Source organism: Cygnus atratus, chromosome Z (genome assembly GCF_013377495.2).
Source record: "Cygnus atratus isolate AKBS03 ecotype Queensland, Australia chromosome Z, CAtr_DNAZoo_HiC_assembly, whole genome shotgun sequence".
In the NCBI taxonomy this organism is placed as follows: Eukaryota; Metazoa; Chordata; class Aves; order Anseriformes; family Anatidae; genus Cygnus; species Cygnus atratus.
This window is the reverse complement of record NC_066396.1, coordinates 43,735,785-43,757,369: the sequence shown is the minus strand read 5'-3', so window position 1 is coordinate 43,757,369 and position 21,585 is coordinate 43,735,785. Positions and strand designations below refer to the sequence as shown.

At 35.2% G+C, this 21,585-nt stretch overlaps 1 protein-coding gene across 9 annotated transcripts in view; it reads left to right on the top strand.

Moving 5' to 3' along the window:
* Positions 1-21,585, top strand: part of AGTPBP1 (ATP/GTP binding carboxypeptidase 1) — a 68,083-nt gene that overhangs the window by 33,717 nt on the left and 12,781 nt on the right. For 7 of the 9 annotated variants that reach the window (XM_035565283.2, XM_035565287.2, XM_035565281.2 and 4 more), the window contains 11 exons: positions 3,531-3,614; positions 3,893-3,979; positions 4,069-4,217; positions 5,704-5,791; positions 6,471-6,615; positions 8,289-8,442; positions 9,211-9,391; positions 10,924-11,053; positions 11,403-11,534; positions 13,762-13,938; positions 19,227-19,387. In XM_035565283.2, the coding sequence (XP_035421176.1) occupies positions 3,531-3,614; positions 3,893-3,979; positions 4,069-4,217; positions 5,704-5,791; positions 6,471-6,615; positions 8,289-8,442; positions 9,211-9,391; positions 10,924-11,053; positions 11,403-11,534; positions 13,762-13,938; positions 19,227-19,387 (1,488 nt within the window). Of the gene's footprint in view, positions 1-3,530; positions 3,615-3,892; positions 3,980-4,068; positions 4,218-5,703; positions 5,792-6,470; positions 6,616-8,288; positions 8,443-9,210; positions 9,392-10,923; positions 11,054-11,402; positions 11,535-13,761; positions 13,939-17,528; positions 17,674-19,226; positions 19,388-21,585 lie in introns of those variants that run through there. The other 2 variants (XM_035565290.2, XM_050716592.1) reach the window with 2 other exon arrangements.

Sequence of the window (21,585 nt, the reverse complement as noted above, 5' to 3'; positions counted from 1 at the left end):
CTTTGTAGTCTTCCTTTCTGTCCCTGTCATCCCCCCATATATATCTTTTGCTTTTTATTTAAAAACAAACCAAACCCAAACCCAACAACATAAACAAAAAACTCCACAATGCTTTAACACTTTCTGAATCGGAAGAAAAAAGCTAGAGATGTGATGCTTTCTAACTTAACTGTTTAACTACAGAATATCTTACTTAAACAATGAGTTGCAGTGTATTTTATCAGTCAAAAAAACTAAGAACTCTGAGAGCTTGTGGACATAAGGGTGTATCAACAGTATTTCCTCTTGATGCTTCTTATTGGGTGCTTCTGTGTTGTCTGTAAATAAGTAAAAAATTGTAGTAATAAGTACAAATTCTGGTGTATGTGAATGGAATTCCTTCTGTTTGTATTAGAGGAACTGTAGAAGCACTGAAGGGACTATGTGCTAGACTGCTCATGTGTTCAGCATTAGTATTTTTCAGTTAAGATACCTGAACGTTTCCCTTAGGTTTTATCAAATATTAATAGTTGATAGTTGAAAGGTACTTCACTTTTTCACATTCCTGTGCTAACAAAGCTATCTTTCAGTGAAATGCAGTGGGAAAAAAATTAAAATAATACTTTTTAAGTATTTGGTTTTAATGTTTGCAATGTAACAGAACAACTGCTAAGGATGTAGTCTGTGTTAGATCTGCAAGATGGTACGGAATAAGCATGTCAACGCAACCAATTGTTTGTTTGCTGAGCTTTTCATTATTAAAAAATATTGAATGTCACTGGTAATAATTTGCAGAGATAGTATGAAGAGCTGGCTCGTGTAAAATTAAGTTACTGTAAAGACATAAGAACATTTTTGCAAGAAGTAATGGTAGTAGATCTTGTCACTTAATTATTATTTTGAATGCTGTCAGCATTATACCCATAAATTTAACCACTTTCATGAGATTCTTCATATTTACATTTAGTTATTGATTACAATGATAAAGAGATTAAGTGTCTTTAAAACTAGGCAGTAGAATTGAAATATTTCAGCTGATTCTCAGACCTGTCATAAAAAGGTGGTCTTTCTGATGAAATGAACAAATATTGAAACACTAATGGCATAATATATGTACTATTATTAGAAAGCTAACTAGTGTTAGAGAAGGACCTTCCCCATATGCTTATTTTTAAGGTAGATTCAGCTGATCTACAGATGAGTTGATTTCTGATGCATTTTAAGAAAATATTGCAAATCTTCATGTAGGGTTTTGCAGTACTTAATCATTCTGAATTTTCCTAAGTAACATTATATCTAGTGAAGTCTCTAAAAACAAATAAAATTTGTCATTCCATTGCTCATTCTTCTTAGAAATAAAGCACCGTATTAAACTCTGCCTTTTGACAAACAAACCTACTTGTGAGGTTGTACATAAAGTAGATCTCTAAACTGTGAGGGTAATTCTAGATGATATTTGTTTTAGCTTTAAAATGCTTTATTTTTGGTGGGGTATACTATCTATGATGGAAATATACTTTAGCTCATCTGTGAAACGAGTATGAAATTTCATCTTACAGTGCTAAGCTTGAATCAAAAATCCCATGTAATCTTTTTAAGGTACACTGTTCTAAGAATTTGGTTTTCTAGAAAGGACTTGGTCTTGTTATTGCAATGTAACAAATTTCTGAGAAGGGAATCTGTTTGAAGAGGGCTTAATCTTTTTAGGAATTTTAAATTTGCAGAAAGGTGTTAACAATGAGTTTGGTAGAGGACACAGAGAAGCTTTTAAGTCTTTTGCAAATTAGTGTCCAAATTCTTTTGGCGTTCAGTGGGATTTATGTTCTCTTCACTGTAAGCAGTTAGTTACTGCTTGTCAGCTATGTCTTTTTTGGAAAACAACATGTTGCCTTAATCCATCCTCTTAATTAAAGAACTTATCACACGGGTTTGAGAGGGGGAGATAGTGGGTGTTCTTTTTTTTCATTAGACATATATGGGGTTTGGGTCGTGTTTCATTCTTGTGATATGCTAGGAGATGCAACATTTTTGGATTTGTACTTTGGAGTGCTTTTAGATTTTCATTTACACTTCTCACCAAATTTTTCACCAAAGGATTATTGTTTGGAAAAATACCATCTGATAATAACAGCAGTCTTCTTTATTTTTCTACTATTCAGAAAAGAAAAATATTATTTAATGAAATTCTCTGTGAATTAGGGATTAAATTCCGACTTTTTTCTATTCCTTAATTTTATTTTATTTTTCTGTACACTTTAATATTTTCTAATCCTCTGGCTCTTAGAAGTGATCATTAGGTAAATCAGGATCCACAAAAAATGGCCTATAAACACAGAGCTGTGTGTCAACAGTATTGTTTTTTGTATTTTTTCCTTTAATTATCTTGAAATAGATTCTCCTATCCCTCGATTTATTTTGATACCTGAAAATACCCACTCCAACTTTGCCTTTTAGTGTGCATCTTGAATACCATTTGTTTGTTCTTTTTGGTATTTTAAATGTCTGCTATTCAGTAATGGATTTTATTCTGGCACAACTGCTGTGACAGTAGAAAGTATTATGACCCTTTGAAACTGAAGCATGCTGAGAGCTAATGATTTGTGTAAGATCAAAAATCTGTTGTTCTGCCCTGAGCTGAACTTGATGAAATAGGTGGTGGTGAGTCAGCACTTTTACAGTTCTGTCAGTATGGTGGACTCGTGACTTGCTTACTTTTCAGTTACTCTTAATTTAATGAGGTCCTAGAGTTCTGTGCTTACCTTCTTTTTCTCATTTGTCAACAATATTTATCTTAATTAAATGGACAGTTTCCAGCCTGAACGTTCTTTACAACTCTGTTCCTGTATTCTTCATTGTTAATCTGCCTCCTTTTCTTCTTATTGCAGGTGCTGTGCAAGCTTTTCCACACAGCTCTGCCACTATATTTCATTCTTGAACTGCAAAACATACTTACTTTTCCAAACCAGGACCTAGATACTGCCAGTTGTGCAATGGTTTTATGATCTGGATAAACATACACATGGCATTTGGCTGACATCACCAAATTCATTCTTATTTGTTACCTAGTCGATAAATGAACGTAGATCTCCAGAGGTGAAAAGCTAGTGCACTAACACACTCACTGCACGACCTACTCTCTAAAACTCTTTAATTTTAGTTATGATAGGACTCAAGTGAGTTACTAATACTATGAAGTGCTGTCCTAGATTAAAGCATTAACATAAGTGATGTTTGAGTAATTCCTGCTTCTACTATATATTATGAAATGGTACGTTTTTTTCTCATAAGATAAAACCCAGTGGGTTGTGTGCATGAAAACTCAGTTCCCTCACATACAGATATTGAAATCAGTCAGCTGTGAATGCAGGTGTTTAAACTGAAGTACACCTATAATTCGTGCACATAAGTGGGGATGAGCCTGAGGTCTCTTTGAAAATCTGTCCCACTGTCTTCATCTTAACGTTAGTTTTCTTTGTTGTATGAGGTAATTTCTCTTTTGTAATTGGAAACAGTATGCAACAATTTAAATAGTCATTCTTCTTTTATTTTAGGACAAAAATCTCTCAAGATATTGAAAGACTAATTCATCAAAATGACATTATAGACAGAATTGTATATGACCTTGATAATTCCAGGTAAGTTTTTACCCCACTGAAAACAATACTAAAATAATAGTCTAAGCCTATTCTCTTTCTTGATGATATGATTTTAAATTTTAAAAACAGCAGAGTTTTGATAGACTTCACTAGAAGTTTCTTCTAATGTAACATTGTTTCTGCTATTCAAGATATATTTGTGGAAATGTTCAAAATAATTTCTGAATTACCAAGTGTGGGCTAAAATTAACCTAATGAGTTTGTTTTAGTCAAATCTGCTTTAGTTATTTTGACCTCTTTTCTTTTTGTACCCTTAGTTGGTCAGTGCCAGAGGAAGCAGATGTTTTGAAGTTTAATTCCAAGTTTGAATCTGGAAACCTGCGCAAAGTTATTCAAATCAGAAAGTAAGATATTTCCGCTTTTCTTTTTACATGCAAGGCTTTTCATTTCTGATTTTTTTTTAAAAGATTAATTTGTTTTTTTTAATCTTTAGAAACGAGTATGATCTAATTCTGAACTCAGATATAAATAGCAATCATTATCATCAATGGTTTTACTTTGAAGTCAGTGGAATGAAAACAGGCATTGGTTACCGGTTTAACATCATCAACTGTGAAAAGTCAAACAGTCAGTTTAACTACGGTAAGATATATTTCCCATACTTTGAGAAGAAATATGTAGAAAAAGCTCTGTACTAGACAGCTAAGCTGCCTCCTTTCCCCTCCCCCCTTAAGCCTCCTGGGGACTGGTACAATTGTGTTTTCTTACAGATCAGATTTTTTAAATAGCTTTATTAGAGAATGTTTTGACAAGCTTCAGTAAAAAGAAAAAAACATCTTAAAACACTGACTGTCAGTTTTAAAAATTTTGTGTTGTGAGTGAAACCACGTTTCTGGTTGAAGAATGTTACTGGTGGCTGCAGCTAAAATTTGTGTTAAGACTCGTGTGGGGATGACACCACCAAAGCCTGTTGACCTGCACAGGTGGAGGAGAATGACAGCTAATGTCTTTAATCCCTTTCTGAACAAAGGTGTATTTTCAGACGTGAAAGTAGGTGGACACGTTCTCAGACAGCTTTATTTTACTGATAGGAGGAGAGGTTCATTGTGTTTGAGAAGGAATCCTAAGTCTCCTCTGAACTGCCATGCTTTGTAAATGACCCCTGTAGTCTCTAGCTATTATTGTTTCATGGTTGTGCCTCATCCAAAAATATTGGCTTACCTGATATGCCTTTATTCTATTTGCCTGGAATTCAGACATTCAGCGTAAAAACTTTTTTTTTTTTCTGATGGATATTCTAGTATTCTTTTAGTCATTTGAGGAGGAGAAAGAGAAAATTCCTTCTCCCACTCATCCTCAAACACTTGGGATAGAGTAACATCATATCAGTCTGTGTCATAATTTATAATTCACATTGGTAGAATCCAGGAATACCCAAGTAGTTTGACCAGTAGTAAAATGTTTTTAAATTCTGTATTCACCAGTTACCTTAGATCTTCGTTTGTATGTTTCAAACACTTAATAGTTACTTTTGTTTTTTTAAGTATATTGACTGAATCAGTCAATATATTTGACTAATTACCTAAGTAGCAAATACTGTTCAATTAAGATATGTAATTTTCTATTCCAACTTGATATGAAGTATTCAACTTAGCTATATTCTTCCAAAAATATAAACTGTTACTGTAAAAAAAAAAAAAAAGTATTATCGTTCTGAAACATCAGTTACTTTTACAGCTATCCATGTGAATGGATTATAGTCTTTTTTTTTTTTTTTGAACTCTTTTTGAAGCCTTTTTGTATAGGTGAGTTGGATAGAGTAGAACCCTAGATTTTCGTGGATTATTATTTGTGCTAACCAAAGCTTTTACTTACACATTTCGTTTTCACCTTGCATAGATCTGTTTTTTTTAATTTGCTGTTTTCTGAAAACTAGGAGGAAGGACAGTCTTTTGTGACCTGATTGAAAGAATGTATAATATTCAGATATTCATAAAAGCGTACTCTGTGATAGTAAATGAGCATAGCTAGTTTGGAGACTCACATAAAAATGTTGATGTGGTCCATTACTTTTAAGATCTTGAAGTTTAAGGTTAAGCATTAAAATGAGATGCATTTTTCCTTCAAGGCATGCAGCCCCTTATGTATTCTGTTCAGGAAGCATTAAATTCTCGACCATCTTGGACTCGTGTTGGGACAGATATTTGTTACTATAAGTAAGTACACCCATTAAACATACACCAAAGCTTTTACTGAAGATTAGTGTAAGTAGAATTTTTAAGGAAAAATGTTTGGTTCTGACTTTTAATAATTACATTTTAGTAGTTTGGTTTTGAACACAGATTTCTTCCTCAGCTATCGAGAATAACACAAGTGACCAACATATAGGGTGCTATTTTTTCTTTTTTAGCAAACAGCTAATGTTTAAGTAGTTCATCTTTCATCATATATTGCATACTATTCTAGAGAACCTTTTTATGGAATGTGCATATACCTGTTTACTGAAATGTTAATGGTGATTTCCAGTAATATTTATCAAGTGGTGTTCGTGTTTAGTCTTTTGTTTTCTATTTAATCATGCAGTCATTGTAGAGCAATCCTAAAACACAGGATGAGAAGGTAACGGCATATCCTTGTGTTGCCCTTTTTGGTCAACAGTTGTTTACTTCCTTTTTTGTTTGTTTGTGTACTCACATCTTCCTGATGTGCATGCATGTGCATCCCTACTGTGATAAAGTATCTTACAGATGATGGGAAAGAGTGGATTTAACCTGGATGAACAGGGAAGAGAAACACAATCCCTAAAAATTTTCTCTCTCTTACAATGTGGTTCAGAAATAATCAACAATAATGAAAAGTATTCTAATGTGTCTATTAACTTCACTTTACTCTTAGGAATCATTTTTCAAGAAGTTCAATTGCTGCTGGGGGTCAGAAAGGAAAATCTTATTACACAATTACGTTCACAGTGACTTTTCAACATAAAGATGATGTCTGCTACTTTGCTTACCATTATCCATATACGTACTCAACTTTAAAGGTGAGAAGATTATGATCCATTACAAAGATAAATATTTACACATTTAGAGAATGTGATACATAAGCATTCATGATTGATTTCTTTTTACTTCTTTCTATGGAGTTCAAAATGCTGCTTGAAATTGAGGATTATAAAATATTAGTACTTAGAATGGTGATGTGTAGGTTGTTATAAAAAACAGTAACTGGAAAAATAAATGCTTCCTTTCAGGCTAAAAGGTTTTTCTGAGAATCACAATTCATAATTGTCTGGAAAACTATTAATTGAATTTTATTTATTTATTTATTTAGAGTCAAATGACTCATATCCTGCTGATGTATGTATACCTTTTCATAACAGATTTATCCAAGTTACAATTATTTAAGATAATTAGGGACATTTTCAGGATAATGAATTACCTGAAAGGGGTATTGTAAAGCTTTTAGTACCAAGCAAAACTTGGTTGGATTTTCAGGTGGTTATTTTTGTCATAGTATTAAACATGTGCTTGGGGATTCAATGGCTAATATGAAACCGTGTTGAGCAAAGCTTTTTACAAAGGAGTATTTTCTCCCTGAAGAAGCATCCCTGATGGCAGTATATAAGCAGCTGCTGCCTCCAACAGCTTTGAGGCCTGGGGTTTCTGCCTAACCAGCTGCTGGAGCCCAGCTGAGGGACCCAGGGGTCTCTGTCCCAGGTTGATGGATGTGGCTGCTGCTTCCTTGTTTGCAGGTTCAGTCGGTAGTAGCAGTAACCTAGACAGAGACAGACTGACACCCACCCCACCCACTCCCCAGTGTCACAGCTACACAGACTGGCACAGACAAGGTGCTGCCTTCAACAGCACTCATTTAACATTTCCAAGACTTACTTTAAACTTAGTTTCAAGTCTCTTTCCTTCTCTCCAGCTGGTAAAGATTACTCTTCCTAGTGAAAGCATCCCCCTCCCCTAGATTCACAGGCATACACACATTGTGGGGTGCTGCTATGGCCCATCTGTCCATGCCTGATCCTCATCCCTCTTACCTGCTGTACAGGCCTTCTGCTTGCATGCTAGTCCAGATGGATGCTTACTGGCACATGGGTGCACACACTCACCTGGCGGGCACTCTGCCTCGTGGTCCCTCCCAGATACCGGCATGCTTCTGCCTGCTTGGTAACCCTGCCTGGACCTGGGTCCTCAAACTCACTGGCTAGTCCAAATAGCTTTCTCCAAAGCTTTGCCCGTAGTTTTCCAGGCCCATCAATTTAATGCCTGGAGACATTTGATCTTGGCCATTGTTTCTATTATATCTTGTTTACCAGGTTTGTCTCTCTCTTGTTCCTGTTTATTACTTCCCCCTTTACTTGTTATCTTCTGCACTGAAAAGGTCCCTGATTGGGTAACCTTAATGAATCACAGGCGCTCACCTTCCACATACCCTTACAGTTTCATTTGGTAGAAAACAAAGAAATCTACTCTCTGTGCCTTCATCTGCCTCAAAGCAGTTGTAACAACAGGCTATATAAAGAAAAGCATTCAATTTGTTAGAGATACAGAGAATGGTATTTAATGATCAAAATTACCATGGAAGCTTTAACATTGTTTAGAATGACAAAAAGAAAGAGGGATTAAAAAGGACACATGGAATAAGCTGTCATAAATGATTGCAAAACATTTGATCTATTTTTTTTCTATTATTTTGGGGATGAAGATGCATCTTCAGAAGTTGGAATCTATGCACAACCCTCAACAGATATATTTTCGACAAGATGTTCTCTGTGAGACCCTGGCTGGCAACAGTTGTCCCTTAGTCACTATTACAGCCATGCCAGAGTCAAATTACTATGAACATATCTGTCAGTTTAGTAAGTATGATTTTTCTTTCTCATCAACTGAAAAGAATGGAAAAACATCTCTTTATGAAAAAAAAAAAAAGTATTAACCACTGTGCATTGTAAAAGTAGCAATGTAAAGTAAGATTAATGAATCTCATTAGATTAGAAGGGTGTTCATATTCTGGATTTGTTTTGTATTTAAAAATACATGTGGTAGTCAAGGATATTTACAAGTGACTTTTTCTTTCAAGTATTAAATAAGTTGCTAGATATTTTTGCGTGTAGCATTTTTCAGGCAACACACCTTGGAAAGGGGTACCTGAGTTCTGAGTTCCTTTTTTGTCTCCAAAAGTTCAGCATATTTGCTTGCCAAAAAAATCATTCCTAGAGCTAAAGCTAGAGTCATGTCTAAGGTACTGTGATTTGAACTACACTTTGGTCATAACAGCATTCTGTTTTATTCTCCCCCGCCACCAGATTTTTTTTGTCTATTGTGGAAAAAAAAAAAAAGCATCAAACTCGTCATATCATAATCACCAGCTCAAGCTGGTTATGCTCACGCGTCTTGGATTGAATTTAAAGCTCAGTTGTGAGAATTCTGTAATTAGCAGTCCTTATAACAATATTCTGGCAAGCTGTATCAAGAATTCCCCATTTATGTGAATATACTGAAAAATAACTCCCAAATAATCTATTGTGGTTTGTAATAAATGAGGCTGTCTTTTCCTCTCTTCAATTAACAGACTGCTTAATTAGCTTGAGTCTTATTTTGCAACTTTTGTGCATGTTTCTTTTTAGGGAATCGTCCTTACATTTTCCTATCTGCTCGTGTACATCCTGGAGAGACTAATGCAAGCTGGGTTATGAAGGGAACACTGGAATATCTTATGAGCAATAACCCAAATGCCCAAAGTTTACGAGAATCTTATATTTTCAAAATTATTCCCATGCTCAATCCGGATGGTGTCATCAATGGAAAGTAAGCATAAGTTTACTTACAGATATTTTACCTGTAATACAAAGTCTTTGAATCTGTTATTAAAAAAATTAATAAATCTAAACTAATCCCAAAACATAAACATATTTAACACAAAGCAGTATTTAATATGTATTTAATAATTATTAATAATTAACTATTTAATATAAATAAAATTACTTAGGAAATTACTAGACCTTAGTTTTCCATTTTTTGGCTTTCCAAGGTAGGTGCAGTTGTTTCATGAATTCGAAGTTTATAAATATATATTCATTTTTTTATGGGTGATTTGATGTAATTTTAATTGTCTCTTTGAACTACTAGAAACTACTACTGTCCACAGTCTTGGATAGGTGTAGAGTGGTATATGATAGCACAGCTGCTTCTAGAAAAAGTATGAGAAGTTCGTATTTATCATGAAAAGTAAGTTCTTGTATCTGATGCAGCTTTTTATATAGTTCTCCCTTTTTTTTCCTGTAGTTTTTAGAAGGATGTTATGGAAGTGGCTATGTTATCAGGTGTTATTAAAGGGGAGAACTGTATTAGGTCAGTAAGAGAGTATCCTGAATTTATGATAGCCTAATGGCAATACTTTCATTTACTACTACTTTTCTTACTAAATCCAAGGAATATTTCAGAACACTTTGATACTGCAATCAGTAAATATTCAGCAGTCTATATTGATTACAGGGAGTTCTCATAAAATGGAAATTCCAGTATGGTGAATCCGCACTTCTTTCTTACCTACTTATGAGTAGTATTTTAGAAGTTTTTCCTAAAAAACAACAACAAAACAAACACATTCAAACCAATGATAGGTTGAGTAGAACCCTCTCTTTATATACGTAAAAATATGCATGTAGCTGAAAACCTGGAATTAAATCATTCAGACTGTAAGTGAAAGTTTAATACAGGGACAATTAACAAATCTGTCCAATCAGACACAATCAAAAGAATAATGTACTGAAAATGACTGTACAAATGTAGATTTCTGCAACCTAAACAGTTCTTGCTGAAAGTTTTCTGAATACAGAGATGATCTTTCTTTCTTTGCTGCTTTTTGGTTTTGTTTCCTTATTTTCCTAATAGCTGGCTGTCTCCCGTTGACTTCATGTTGAAACCTTAGATTTCTGGTTGACGTTAGTATTTGTTCCAGAAGTCAACACACCAAAACTGTAAAGATACCATATGTTTTGTTTGAAATTACTGATTTTGAACTAGCATTTAAATAAAATCACAAGCTTTCAGTTTCAAGAGCACATAGGCAAGATTACAATTTAATTCATCTGAGAAGCCACTTCTGATTTTTTTTTTTTTATGTTTTCTGTAACATGGTTTAAAAATAAAAACTCAAATATTTATTTCTATACATTTCCATTAATCATTGTTATAAAATTGAAGTTACTTTCTTACCAGGCTGTTCCAAAGAAGCAGTGGTAACAACTAAAACTTGAGGTTGTGGGGGAAGCTTATTTAAAAGTATTCAGATAATACAAACGTATTATCATGTGTTTTTCCTTCTTCCCCTGCAATAGCCACCGTTGCTCTTTAAGTGGAGAAGACTTAAACCGACAGTGGCAAAATCCAAATCCAGATCTGCATCCCACCATTTACCATGCTAAAGGCTTACTGCAATATCTGGCTGCTATTAAACATTTACCTCTGGTGAGTATGTCTGTATAAACAATTGTGAAGCTTTTAAACTTAGCTGTTCTATAAAACAAACATTTTCATAAGGTCTTACCATGTATCACACTTAAAAATGTGACTTGGTGAAGTGAGCTTTTGCAGATTTCTAAGTCTGAATCTGTTTTTATTGTTAGGGTAGAGGGTTAAATCTTCCATAGAAGAATCCTACCTTTTCTTCATAATGCAAAAGTTTATCATATAAAGAGTTTTGTTTGATAATTTTTTGGAACTTTCAACAGTGAAAATATAAATGCAATAGAAGGATAAATGAAGATTTTTAAAATTTATGTGCCTTGGCTTTATTTTGGTATATGGTTAATTGTAGGTTTACTGTGATTATCATGGCCACTCACGTAAAAAGAATGTATTTATGTATGGCTGCAGCATCAAAGAGACAATGTGGCACACAAATGTTAATGCTGCCTCTTGTGACCTAATGGAAGACCCTGGTTACAGGGTAAGTTTGACATTCATACCTTTTTCATTTGGCATGAATTTGGAATATGCCTTTCAAATAACTTCCTAGTCTTATTCTGCGCACACAGTGACTTTATAGCATAACCAGACTTATTTGGAATGATGGCTTTTAGTTCATCTGTGTACGTCAAAATATTTTGATAGCTTTAAACATCATTTTGTATGCTAATACAGCTTAAGAATTTACTGTTAGCAGTGTGCTTAATTTTTTTCAGGTAGCATTGTGTGCTTTTTCTGTTCAACACCATGTAGCAAATATATGGAAAATATGCTTCTGTGCATTTATAATTAGTCAATGGAAAAAAAAATGTATGGCAAACAATAGAGTAGCATCAAGAAAATAAGCAAAAATAACAAAATTACCCTGAGAAATACTCATATATATGGAAAGAAGCAAAGTTCCTGTTTTAAAAACATGTAGTTACGAGGCATGTGCCCCTAATACACAATTAATTTACATGAGCAACATCCACTGTATTATATAGCCTTTTAAAAATTCTTAAAATAAGATTCAAAGAATTATGTGATAATAGTTTCTTCTGTGTAGCTCCACTGCCGCCATGTGGCAATTGGAAATATGTGCAACCTAAAATGTCCAAACAGCTTGTGTTTTCTAAAGAGATGCGAACTGGGAAGGACTTGTGGGTGATGTGATGGTTGGAAGCTGTCTTGAGCACAACAGTTATGAAATGATAGGGTTTTTGATCTTTGGTAAAGTAAGGAAAGTGGTTAGCAGAACTGCTGCCTTGGATTTCCAGAAGGCAGGGTTTGGTCTATTTAGAAACCTGTTTTGGGAGTGGTTCTGAAAGGCAAAGGAGTCCAGGAAGGCTGGGCCTTTTTCTTGAATAAAGACCAGCGTGGCTTCTTCAGGAACTCAGCAAGAAAAAGAGTTCATGAACTCTGGAAGGAGTGGACGGCTCATGAGGATTATAGAGCTTGTTGTCTACTTGTGCGGGGAGAAAATTGGAAGGGCCAAAGTCCAATTGGAACTCAATTTGTATAATGCAGTAGAAGACAATAAAAAGTGCTTTTATAAATACATGAACAGCAAAAGGAAGATTAGGAGAATCTCCATCCTTTATTTGATGGAGATTTCAGTAATTTACCAGCAGTCTTGGCTAACCAGAGTGGATGCAGTTGACTGGAAATTAGCAAATGTCACTAATCTACAAGAAGGGCAGTTTTGGGCCCCTTACTATATGAAAGATGTTGAGTTGCTGGAGTGCATATAGAGTAGAACAACAAAGCTGGTGAAGGATCTAGAAAACAAGACATATGAGGAGTGACTGAGAGCACATGAGTTTTTTAGTTTGCAGAAAAGAAGGCTGAGGGGAGACCTCAGCGCTCTCTACAACTACCTGAAAGGTAGTGAAAGGTTGAAACAAGCAGGGTGTCAGTTCTTTTCTCAGGTGACAAATGATAATCCTGTCAAGGAAATGGTCTCAAGTTGCTCCATGGGAGGTTTAGATTAGATATTAGGAAGAATTTCTTCGCAGAGAGGGTAGTCAAACATTGGAACAGGTTGTCCAGGGAAGTGGTAGAGTCCACCATCCCTGGAGCATTTAAGAGGCATGTGGACGTGGCACCAAAGGACATGGGTTAGTGATGGGACCTGGTAGGTCAGGCTGATGATTGGACTTGGCCATCTTGAAGGTCTTTTCCAACCTAGATGATTCTATGATTTCCCATAGTTATAATGTGAATTACTTGAACTTTGATTCATAATCTTGAGGTTACGTGTGTGCTTAGTGCTTTGCTGAATATGGATGAATTTTATGTATTAATACAATTGTGCCTGTTAGGTCTGCAGGTTGGATTGTTGGAACAGTTCAATAGATGAATTATGCTTTCTTAACGGTATGGGTTATGTAGGGCACTTAATTTAAGCAAAGTTATCTGGGTGAATTAGAAGGAGATAGCGATCACCTGAAGAATTCCTGATTCCTATACACATGACTAATACTTCATTTTAGGAACTGTATCTGAAAAATAGGATTTAAACAAGTAGGAAGTTACAAACTTGTTGTCATTTGAGCCTCCTGGGCTTAAAAAAGTCCAGCTGGCAAAATGTTTTTATTATTACTCTTATATTAATTTAAAGTACAGACAGATTTTCTGATGACAGTTTGTGATTTAATGTTTTCCCTTGCCTTCCTTTCATAAGTGAAATAAAGAATCACTGTCTCTTTCAAATTATTGTCTTGCAGGCACTCCCCAAGATCCTGAGTCAAACTGCACCAGCGTTCTGTATGGGCAGCTGCAGCTTTGTAGTGGAAAAGTCCAAGGAGTCAACAGCACGAGTTGTTGTCTGGAGAGAGATTGGAGTACAGAGGAGCTACACAATGGAAAGCACATTATGTGGATGTGACCAGGGCAAATATAAGGTAAGAAAGTGTATCAGTTAAACTGCTCTTGCTTTATAATTTCTACCATTTGCATTGGAATCCTGTTTTATAACCCCGCTTGCTTGCTTGCTTACTTTAGACTTCTAAAACTGCTTTAAGATCTCTGTGTACTCTAAAATTGGTGAAATGACATTATTTGCGATATTACAAGTTGCATAACAGTCTTTGTCTGTCACTTAAAACACATCATAGTATGCTATGCTTATGGGCTGTTTTAACAAGCTTACTGTTAATTATTGCTTATAGCACAAATGAATGCATGTAATTAAAAAATTCAGAGAACTATTCATTCCAGTAGGTTATTCAGATTGGGTGGTAATAAATGCCAATACTAGAATAAAAAAAATCCTTCACATGTGGCAATTCTAGACTTCACCATGGCAGTTCTTGGTTCTTCAGAAAGTATGTAGTACAGAATTTTTGTAGATCAAGAAATAAACTTAGGAAGTGAAACACTTTCATATTGTCTTACCAACACTATTAAGTGTGTATCTTTAGGTAAACTCATTGTAGCTGTTTCACCTCTAGACTTAGAGCTTTTTTTCCAAGTTGTGTCCTTCAACCCATTAATAGGGATGGATGTTTTAAAACAAAAAGTGACCCCCCTCACTAGTAGAAAACTTACTTCATAAGGAAAACCTTTGTAGGGAAAAAAAAAAAAAAGAGAAGTAAAAACCCTAACATCAGATCTTCAGCTTCTGTCATTGGGTTAAATGTAGCTACAAATTGAAGGAAGTTTGTAAAGTGAACCTTCAGAGAAGTCACACCTTCCTCTGCTTCAAAACAGAGTTTAGAAGTGCTAATCAAGAAAAAGTGGCCAGAAGGCTAGATAAGGTGCTTGACAAAATGAGAACCAGAAGTCTGGGACAAAGAAGGAGGAGAAAAAAAAGCGGTGTGACGAAGTATATTTACCCATGCTTATCTTTTCAGACAGCAGGAAGGTATTTTGGCAGGAATTTTAGTAGGTCTGTAACTACTGAACGAATGTATTAATTTTGTCAATTAACAACAGAAGCATTCCTGTTATTGTCAGAATATTCCATTACAATTTTCATTGTTCCTCAGATGATGACATTATGGAGTTTTAAAAAATAACCTATCCAGCTAGTTTGAAACTTCCAGAATATTCTTACAAACATCAACATTCATGGCCTTCACAGTGCTGCTACAGAAAGTTCTTATTGAAAGATGAATAGAGATACTTTGTGGACAAACTTTTAAGATGCTTAAGCTGCAAAGCCCTTCTTCAGTAAGGGAGGAAGAAATGGCTGAATTCTGTGGAAAAATCAGTTACTCTAAAGGGAAGAGCATTCTTCTACATGCTGTAAACAAGTTGATGAGACTGAATTGCTGTTCTGTCACTTATTTTGTTTGGAATGAAACAGTTCATGAGGTCTTAGTCATTCTTTGTAACATACATAAAGAACCTTTGTTTTTTCTTCACTATGATAATGCTCAGGTTAATTAATGAAATTTGTCTGAAAGGCCAAAGTTACTAGACATAACAAGGAACGAGCAACATTTCTGCAAAGAGACTGTCAAAGAGAGAAGAGACTGGGCCTTTTTTCTATGGAGGAAGTGAAGCCAGCAACTTCATGAATGGACTTGTGATATAAATTTGTTTTCATATTTCATATGTTATTTCAAAACACAAAACTGAGTTAAGCTGTAGAAATTCTCTCCTCTCCTGCTTGCCACCCCAAAAGACATGACAGTTCTGATCTGAGGGACTGTGTGCTGTGTAAAGGTCTGAAGCACTTTTCTGCTCACCTGGCTTACTGTCATCACTGAATTTTGTCAAAGCACAAAGATTACTAAAAAATTTTGTTCTTTGTGAAAGAAATGATGAGTCTATGCCAAAGTTGGACATCACTTTTGACTCTTATTACTTTTAATTTTACTCAGACAGTGGTGATGCTAGACTGCATACAGACAGGAAAAAAGTTGTTTAACTGAAGTTTGCAGTTCTCACCTGAATTTAGGATCGCTGGGACAGTTATCTCTGGAAGCAAACTCACTTGAACTGCTTGTGTGTTGTTTTTGTAACACATTGAGAATTAGTGCTGCAAATATTGTTTAGTCATCTGTGATTCAAGATACGAAAACCAAAAAGATGAGTTGAAAAGTTGCTCAGTAATCTATGAAGGATAATTAAGATTCCAGATAACAGGAACATTTTGTTACTAAAGCTAAAAGTTGAACAATAATTTAACTAGGAAATCTGTTCCTTTCCTGCTTGGAGATTTATAAGTTTGGTAGTATGACTTAATTTTTAAGTTAATTGAGAAGGCTTTGTCACTTGGAAATTTTATGATGCACAGAAAAGAAGACTTTAAGAGTCTAAAACAAGGATTTGGTCAACACACAAGCTAAGTTACCATGATCATTCCATCTCTACACTTTGAATTCACAAAAATGATCACGTCTTTGTAACCCCTACTGAATAGGAAAAGATGATTTACTGTCCAAATGATTTCTCCAAATCTTAGTACAACTTTTCAATTTAAATACATATTACAGGAAGATTCGTCTCAACTTAAGGTGGCAGCCTGTTGCACCTTCTGTCACGCATCTTTGTTTTCATGTAGGAGAGTCCATCGCTGAGAAGAAATATGAAGCCATTTACATGCCATACTTAGTAAGGAAGACGCCAGTCAGCTGTATAAAATATTACTGCCTACTGCCTAGGATGATGATAGTGTAAAATATAAAGGAAAAAGGAATGAAATTCAGAATTTCAAACAGCCAAAATTGAAAGCATCTTTTTTTTTTTTTTAAAGCTACCTTGAGGTGGCTAACCTTGTGCTTAACAGCAATGTTTGTAACATATAAGGAACTTAATTGGGCCACAGTTGAAGGTATTAGAATAATAGTTGAAGGTATTTGGAAGATCAAGAAGCAGAGTATAATCAGAGCTTCAGCAAAAGTGAACTTCGTCTGAGTTCCTCAGTGCAACTGTTTATTACAATGTCTGGAAGCAGACTTTGGGTCCCTTGTTTCATGGAAAGTAAGAGAATTGTCTGATTCAACATAAAGAACGGATTAAGAAGTTTTATATTTGACAGGTCTGTGTTCATTGCATTCTCTGTTAATCAAAGAAATGATAAAAACAAATCTAGACTTTAGCTTAGGCTTTTACTTCAAGCCTATAGACTCTTCAGTATAGCAAGTTCAAATTCTTGCTGTCTAGGTGCTTCACAGTTACCCATCTCCCATTTGATCCATTTAGATTTCTCTTTAGTTATATATTGTTTCTGCTGTGCTGAAAATAGCAGCCATGGAATACGCACACGCTATTTATCTTTCTAACAATTGTCTTTGCACTTTATTTTGTACTGTACTCTTGTCAACTTAAACAGCCACTCCTCTGATACTCTCTGTAAGGAGTCTGTCAACTAACTATATCTTCTTCAGCAACAGATGTAGACAATGATCGGAAAAGTTTCTGAACATCCAGTTGTGCACCTTAGTAATCTTTGTAACAGTGAGATTACTGTTACACTTCTCCTTCCTCTTCTGCATACTTGTTGCCTCTTGTCCTTAATGTTATTTTAATCTTTTTGGGGCAGGGACTGTGTCTTCCTGTGATTAGCGTAGTGGAGCCCCAGCTATGATTGGGGTCTTCGAATGTTACAGATGTGCAAACAAATAACAAAACAAAAACAAAAAATTGGCCTCTGTGGATAAGGTACTGCACTGGGAGTGAGGAGAACTGATTTCTGTTCCCAGCGGGGTCAGTGACATGCTGTGAGACACTGTGCAAATCGCTTCAGCCCTCTCTGCCTCCATTTCTCCATCAATAAAATGAGGATAATTCTTCCTTTATTAATAAAGTGCTTTGAAACCTACAGCACAAAAGCACTATAAAAGAGGTAAGTAGTATTACTATTAACAATAATACTTAGTATCCAATTCTTGTTCACTGATAACAGGTTTCTGTGCCATTGACAGGAGGATGACACTTTTATAGAATAGTAGGTATTGCTTTAGCTTTCTTGTTACTAAAAAGCACCTGGTTTATGAAGACTACTGATAAAAAGAGAAATCACAAGAAAAAATCAAACTTTCCATTTAAGTTTGCATATAGTCAAAACAGAAGTACGTGAAGTATGTGCAAACAGCAATACAATTCTTCTGAGCCTTGCATTTTATAGTACAGCATCAGTGTGGCAACATACAAAGCTTGTGTTCTAGCTTTTAGGAAAAAAAAAAAGGGATACTCTGTTCTTTTTGCTTCGTACATTTTCCTACTGGGTGAGAGCTTGCCACTGTTTCCTGGTTCGTCTGCTTTCTTGCTTGTTTTGTCAAAGCTTCTTTTTAACTACCCATTTCTTTAAGAGGCTTAGAAGAAGTACACTAAACTCTTCTTTAAATTCTCCTGAGATAAAGAAGTTGCAGAGGGCATATTGAGTTAGGTTGTGACACTGAATATGTTATTGTATATATGGTTCAGTACTGGCCAATGCTGTAATTTTTGAGGATGACTCTGTAATACTGTTCTCTTTTTGTAAAAGAGTTGAGGTCAGAGGTTCTGTCCTTATATAGAGCATTGTTCACTAAGTCTATAATCTGATGAGACATGTCACATGTAATCTTGGAGAATAACACAAATTCTACCTCTTCACAGAAGAAAATATCTTACTCAAGTTAGAAAACAACTTATGGCTTTTGATACTTCAATTTTATGTTTGTCTTTTTATTTAGTAAATGTGTGAATAAATGCTTTCAGAATTAACATGTAACCTCTAACTCATAGGAGGGGAAGAGATACTTGTTTATGTTAAGGAGTAACATTATTTTAAATTCTTGTTTATGTGTTAGAACGCATCAATGAAGTTGATCATGATTGAAGTGTGAATTTACTCATTTTGAAGGGACTTTAGTTTGAAAAATCTTGTATTTGAGATACTGTTATTTGAAATTCATTTTTTAAATTTTGTCTCAGCTTTTATAAATAATTTAGACTTATAAACTTGAACGTAGTATCTAATCTCTCTCTTCTGGTGTCACTGGGTAAGAGTTCTGTTAATATTGATGTGCTAGTAGTGTTAAATAGGAAGCTATGAAGAAATGCAGAAGTGCCCAGAAATGTCTGTTTTCCCTTTGAAGACTCAAGTTGTTATTCTCTGTTTTGTTTTGTTCCTGATACTTATGCTAAGCATTTACTCTGCAGTTCTTAAATGTGTTGTAAATAATAATTTTGCAGTATGTGTGGGTTCATCTGCATGTACCTATTTTATATTTCTTAAATCTTATTTTTAAATTAGGGATTGCAGATAGGGACAAGAGAACTGGAGGAGATGGGAGCCAAGTTCTGTGTTGGCTTACTGCGTTTAAAAAGAATGGCCTCACCTTTGGAATACAATGTACCTTCTAGTCTTCTGGATATTGAAAATGAGTTGATTGAGTCAAGTTGTAAAGTGACAAGGTAGTACACATTTATTATATTTCCTTTTTGTTTTTTTTTTTCAGGAAAAAAGTTAATTTCTCAAATGAAGTGGATTCTCTCAAAAAATGTTATTTCAGTCTTCAGAAAGAATGTTGATGTGTTGTGACATTTAGTTTTTCAATATACTCAGATTACTCTTACACTATCTTGTTAATTCAATTGCTTCAAACTTTTAAAGAAAGCAGTAATAAAGTTAGACTGTATGTTAACATTTGTTGTTGCTAGTATAAATTTTAATGTCATCGGGGAGTTATTATATGCAGTGAAACCCTAAGTCTCAATTGTCTCTTTCTGAGAGCAGGTTTTTCTTTAATTTTATTACTGAATACAGTATTAAAAATTTATTTGAACAGACTTGAACTATGTAAGTTGAAAATTACTGTAAGAACTGTAAATTTTTCTTCCAAATATTCTTTCCCTCTGGTACAGATACATAACAGTAGTTTAAGAATTTAAAACAAATAAGGTTTGTGACACAAAGTGTATTGTACCTGTTCAGTAGCTAGCTTATTACATTGTCAAACTGTTAAAGCCTTAGATAGGGTTGCAAAACCATACGTATTGTTATGTTTCCATGCATGTAATCACTTAGTATCCACGTGTACATGGTAATTGGAGATACACAGGAAACAAATGATTTCAAATGTGTAAACATCTCTTTCTGAAAACATGGTAAGAGATGAAATAATGTAGAATTACAAATTTAAGAAAAGTGTTAGATGAGATTGGAAAAGAACAAGATTTGCGTGCTATATAATATGTTATCACTTAGTATACTTTAAGCCAAAAATGGTTTTACAGTGGCCTTGGCTATATCTCCAGCTGGGGAAGGTTGGGGTAAAAAAATGAACTTATTTTTGCTTTTGTGGAACTAAAATAATAAGGTGCCTAAGACTTTAGGTGCTACACTAATGAGGAATTTGTCTGTAGACTGTGCAGAACTAGCAGAAATATGGGAGGGCATCTGTGGTACCCTGTGGAAGGTAGGGATGATGTTCAGTTCCGGTACTGATGCTTGAAAAGATTCCATAGTGCAGCTCAGATAAATTCCATGATATTAAAATGTGAAGCAAAGGGGAATGTTCTACACTGCAATGCTTTTAGGATGGGATTCCAGATAGAGTTCCAACTTTAATATACAGGAAGTCTTACTACAGCAAGTAAAATGAATTGTTTTGATTATAATTTTCCTCACAAGGCCTTTATCAAAATGAAAAGGAAAACTCAGGGCTGGAGGAAGAGGAAAGAATATGAGAGCTGTTTTCAAACGTAAAAAGCTAAATGCAAGGAATCTATTCTGTCTAGAGAAGACAGGATCAGAAGTAATGGCCTTAAATTTGAAAGGAGAAGTTAGCTTAGGCTGTAGGTAAAATATACATGTGTATATATATATATATATATGGCGAGCAAAAATGAAGTTCTCGAATAGATCAACTGGGAAAGCTGCACGGTCTCCATAGGAGTTTAAGAAAAGTATGGACAGACTTCAGTCCAGAATAAGGGTGGGCATAGATGAATTGCCCGAATGCAGAGGTATACATTGAAGAGGCTGTGGGAGACTTCTTCAGTAAGTACCATACTTAAAATATGTCAATTATGCATAGATACGAAATAGTTGAGAGTAACTTTGAATCTCTTCTTTCAAGCATTGTATTACATCATTATGGGGGGAAAAAAAAAACACAGAGCCTTTCTGGAAAATTATCGTGCTGGGGGTGCCTCTCTGCAGTGCCTGAGTACTAATGTACACAGCACAGGGAGTAAAAATAGTGAATTAAAGGTCTGTGGTTGCAATTCTGTCATGTTGTTGGGATCACGGAGATGTGGTGGGATAGCTCCCATAACTGCAGTTCTGCAGTTGAGGGGTACAGGTTGTGTAGGAAAGCTAGATATCTGGAGGTGAGTTGGGGAAGTCCTTTTTGTGAGAGAACACTTGGATGCATGGAGCTCTGCCTGGGCAAGGATGAGGAGCCAACTGAGAGTTTATAGGTGAGGATTAAAGAGCAGACCACTGTGGGTGACATTGTAGTGGGTATCTGCTATAGCCCACCTGACCAGGCAGCAAGCAGGTGAGGACTTCTACAGACAGGTAGAAGTAGCCTCGCATTTGCAGGCCCTGGTCCTCATGGGGGCAATGACAAGTGATGACAAGTTTCTGACTGAATGATCAGACACAA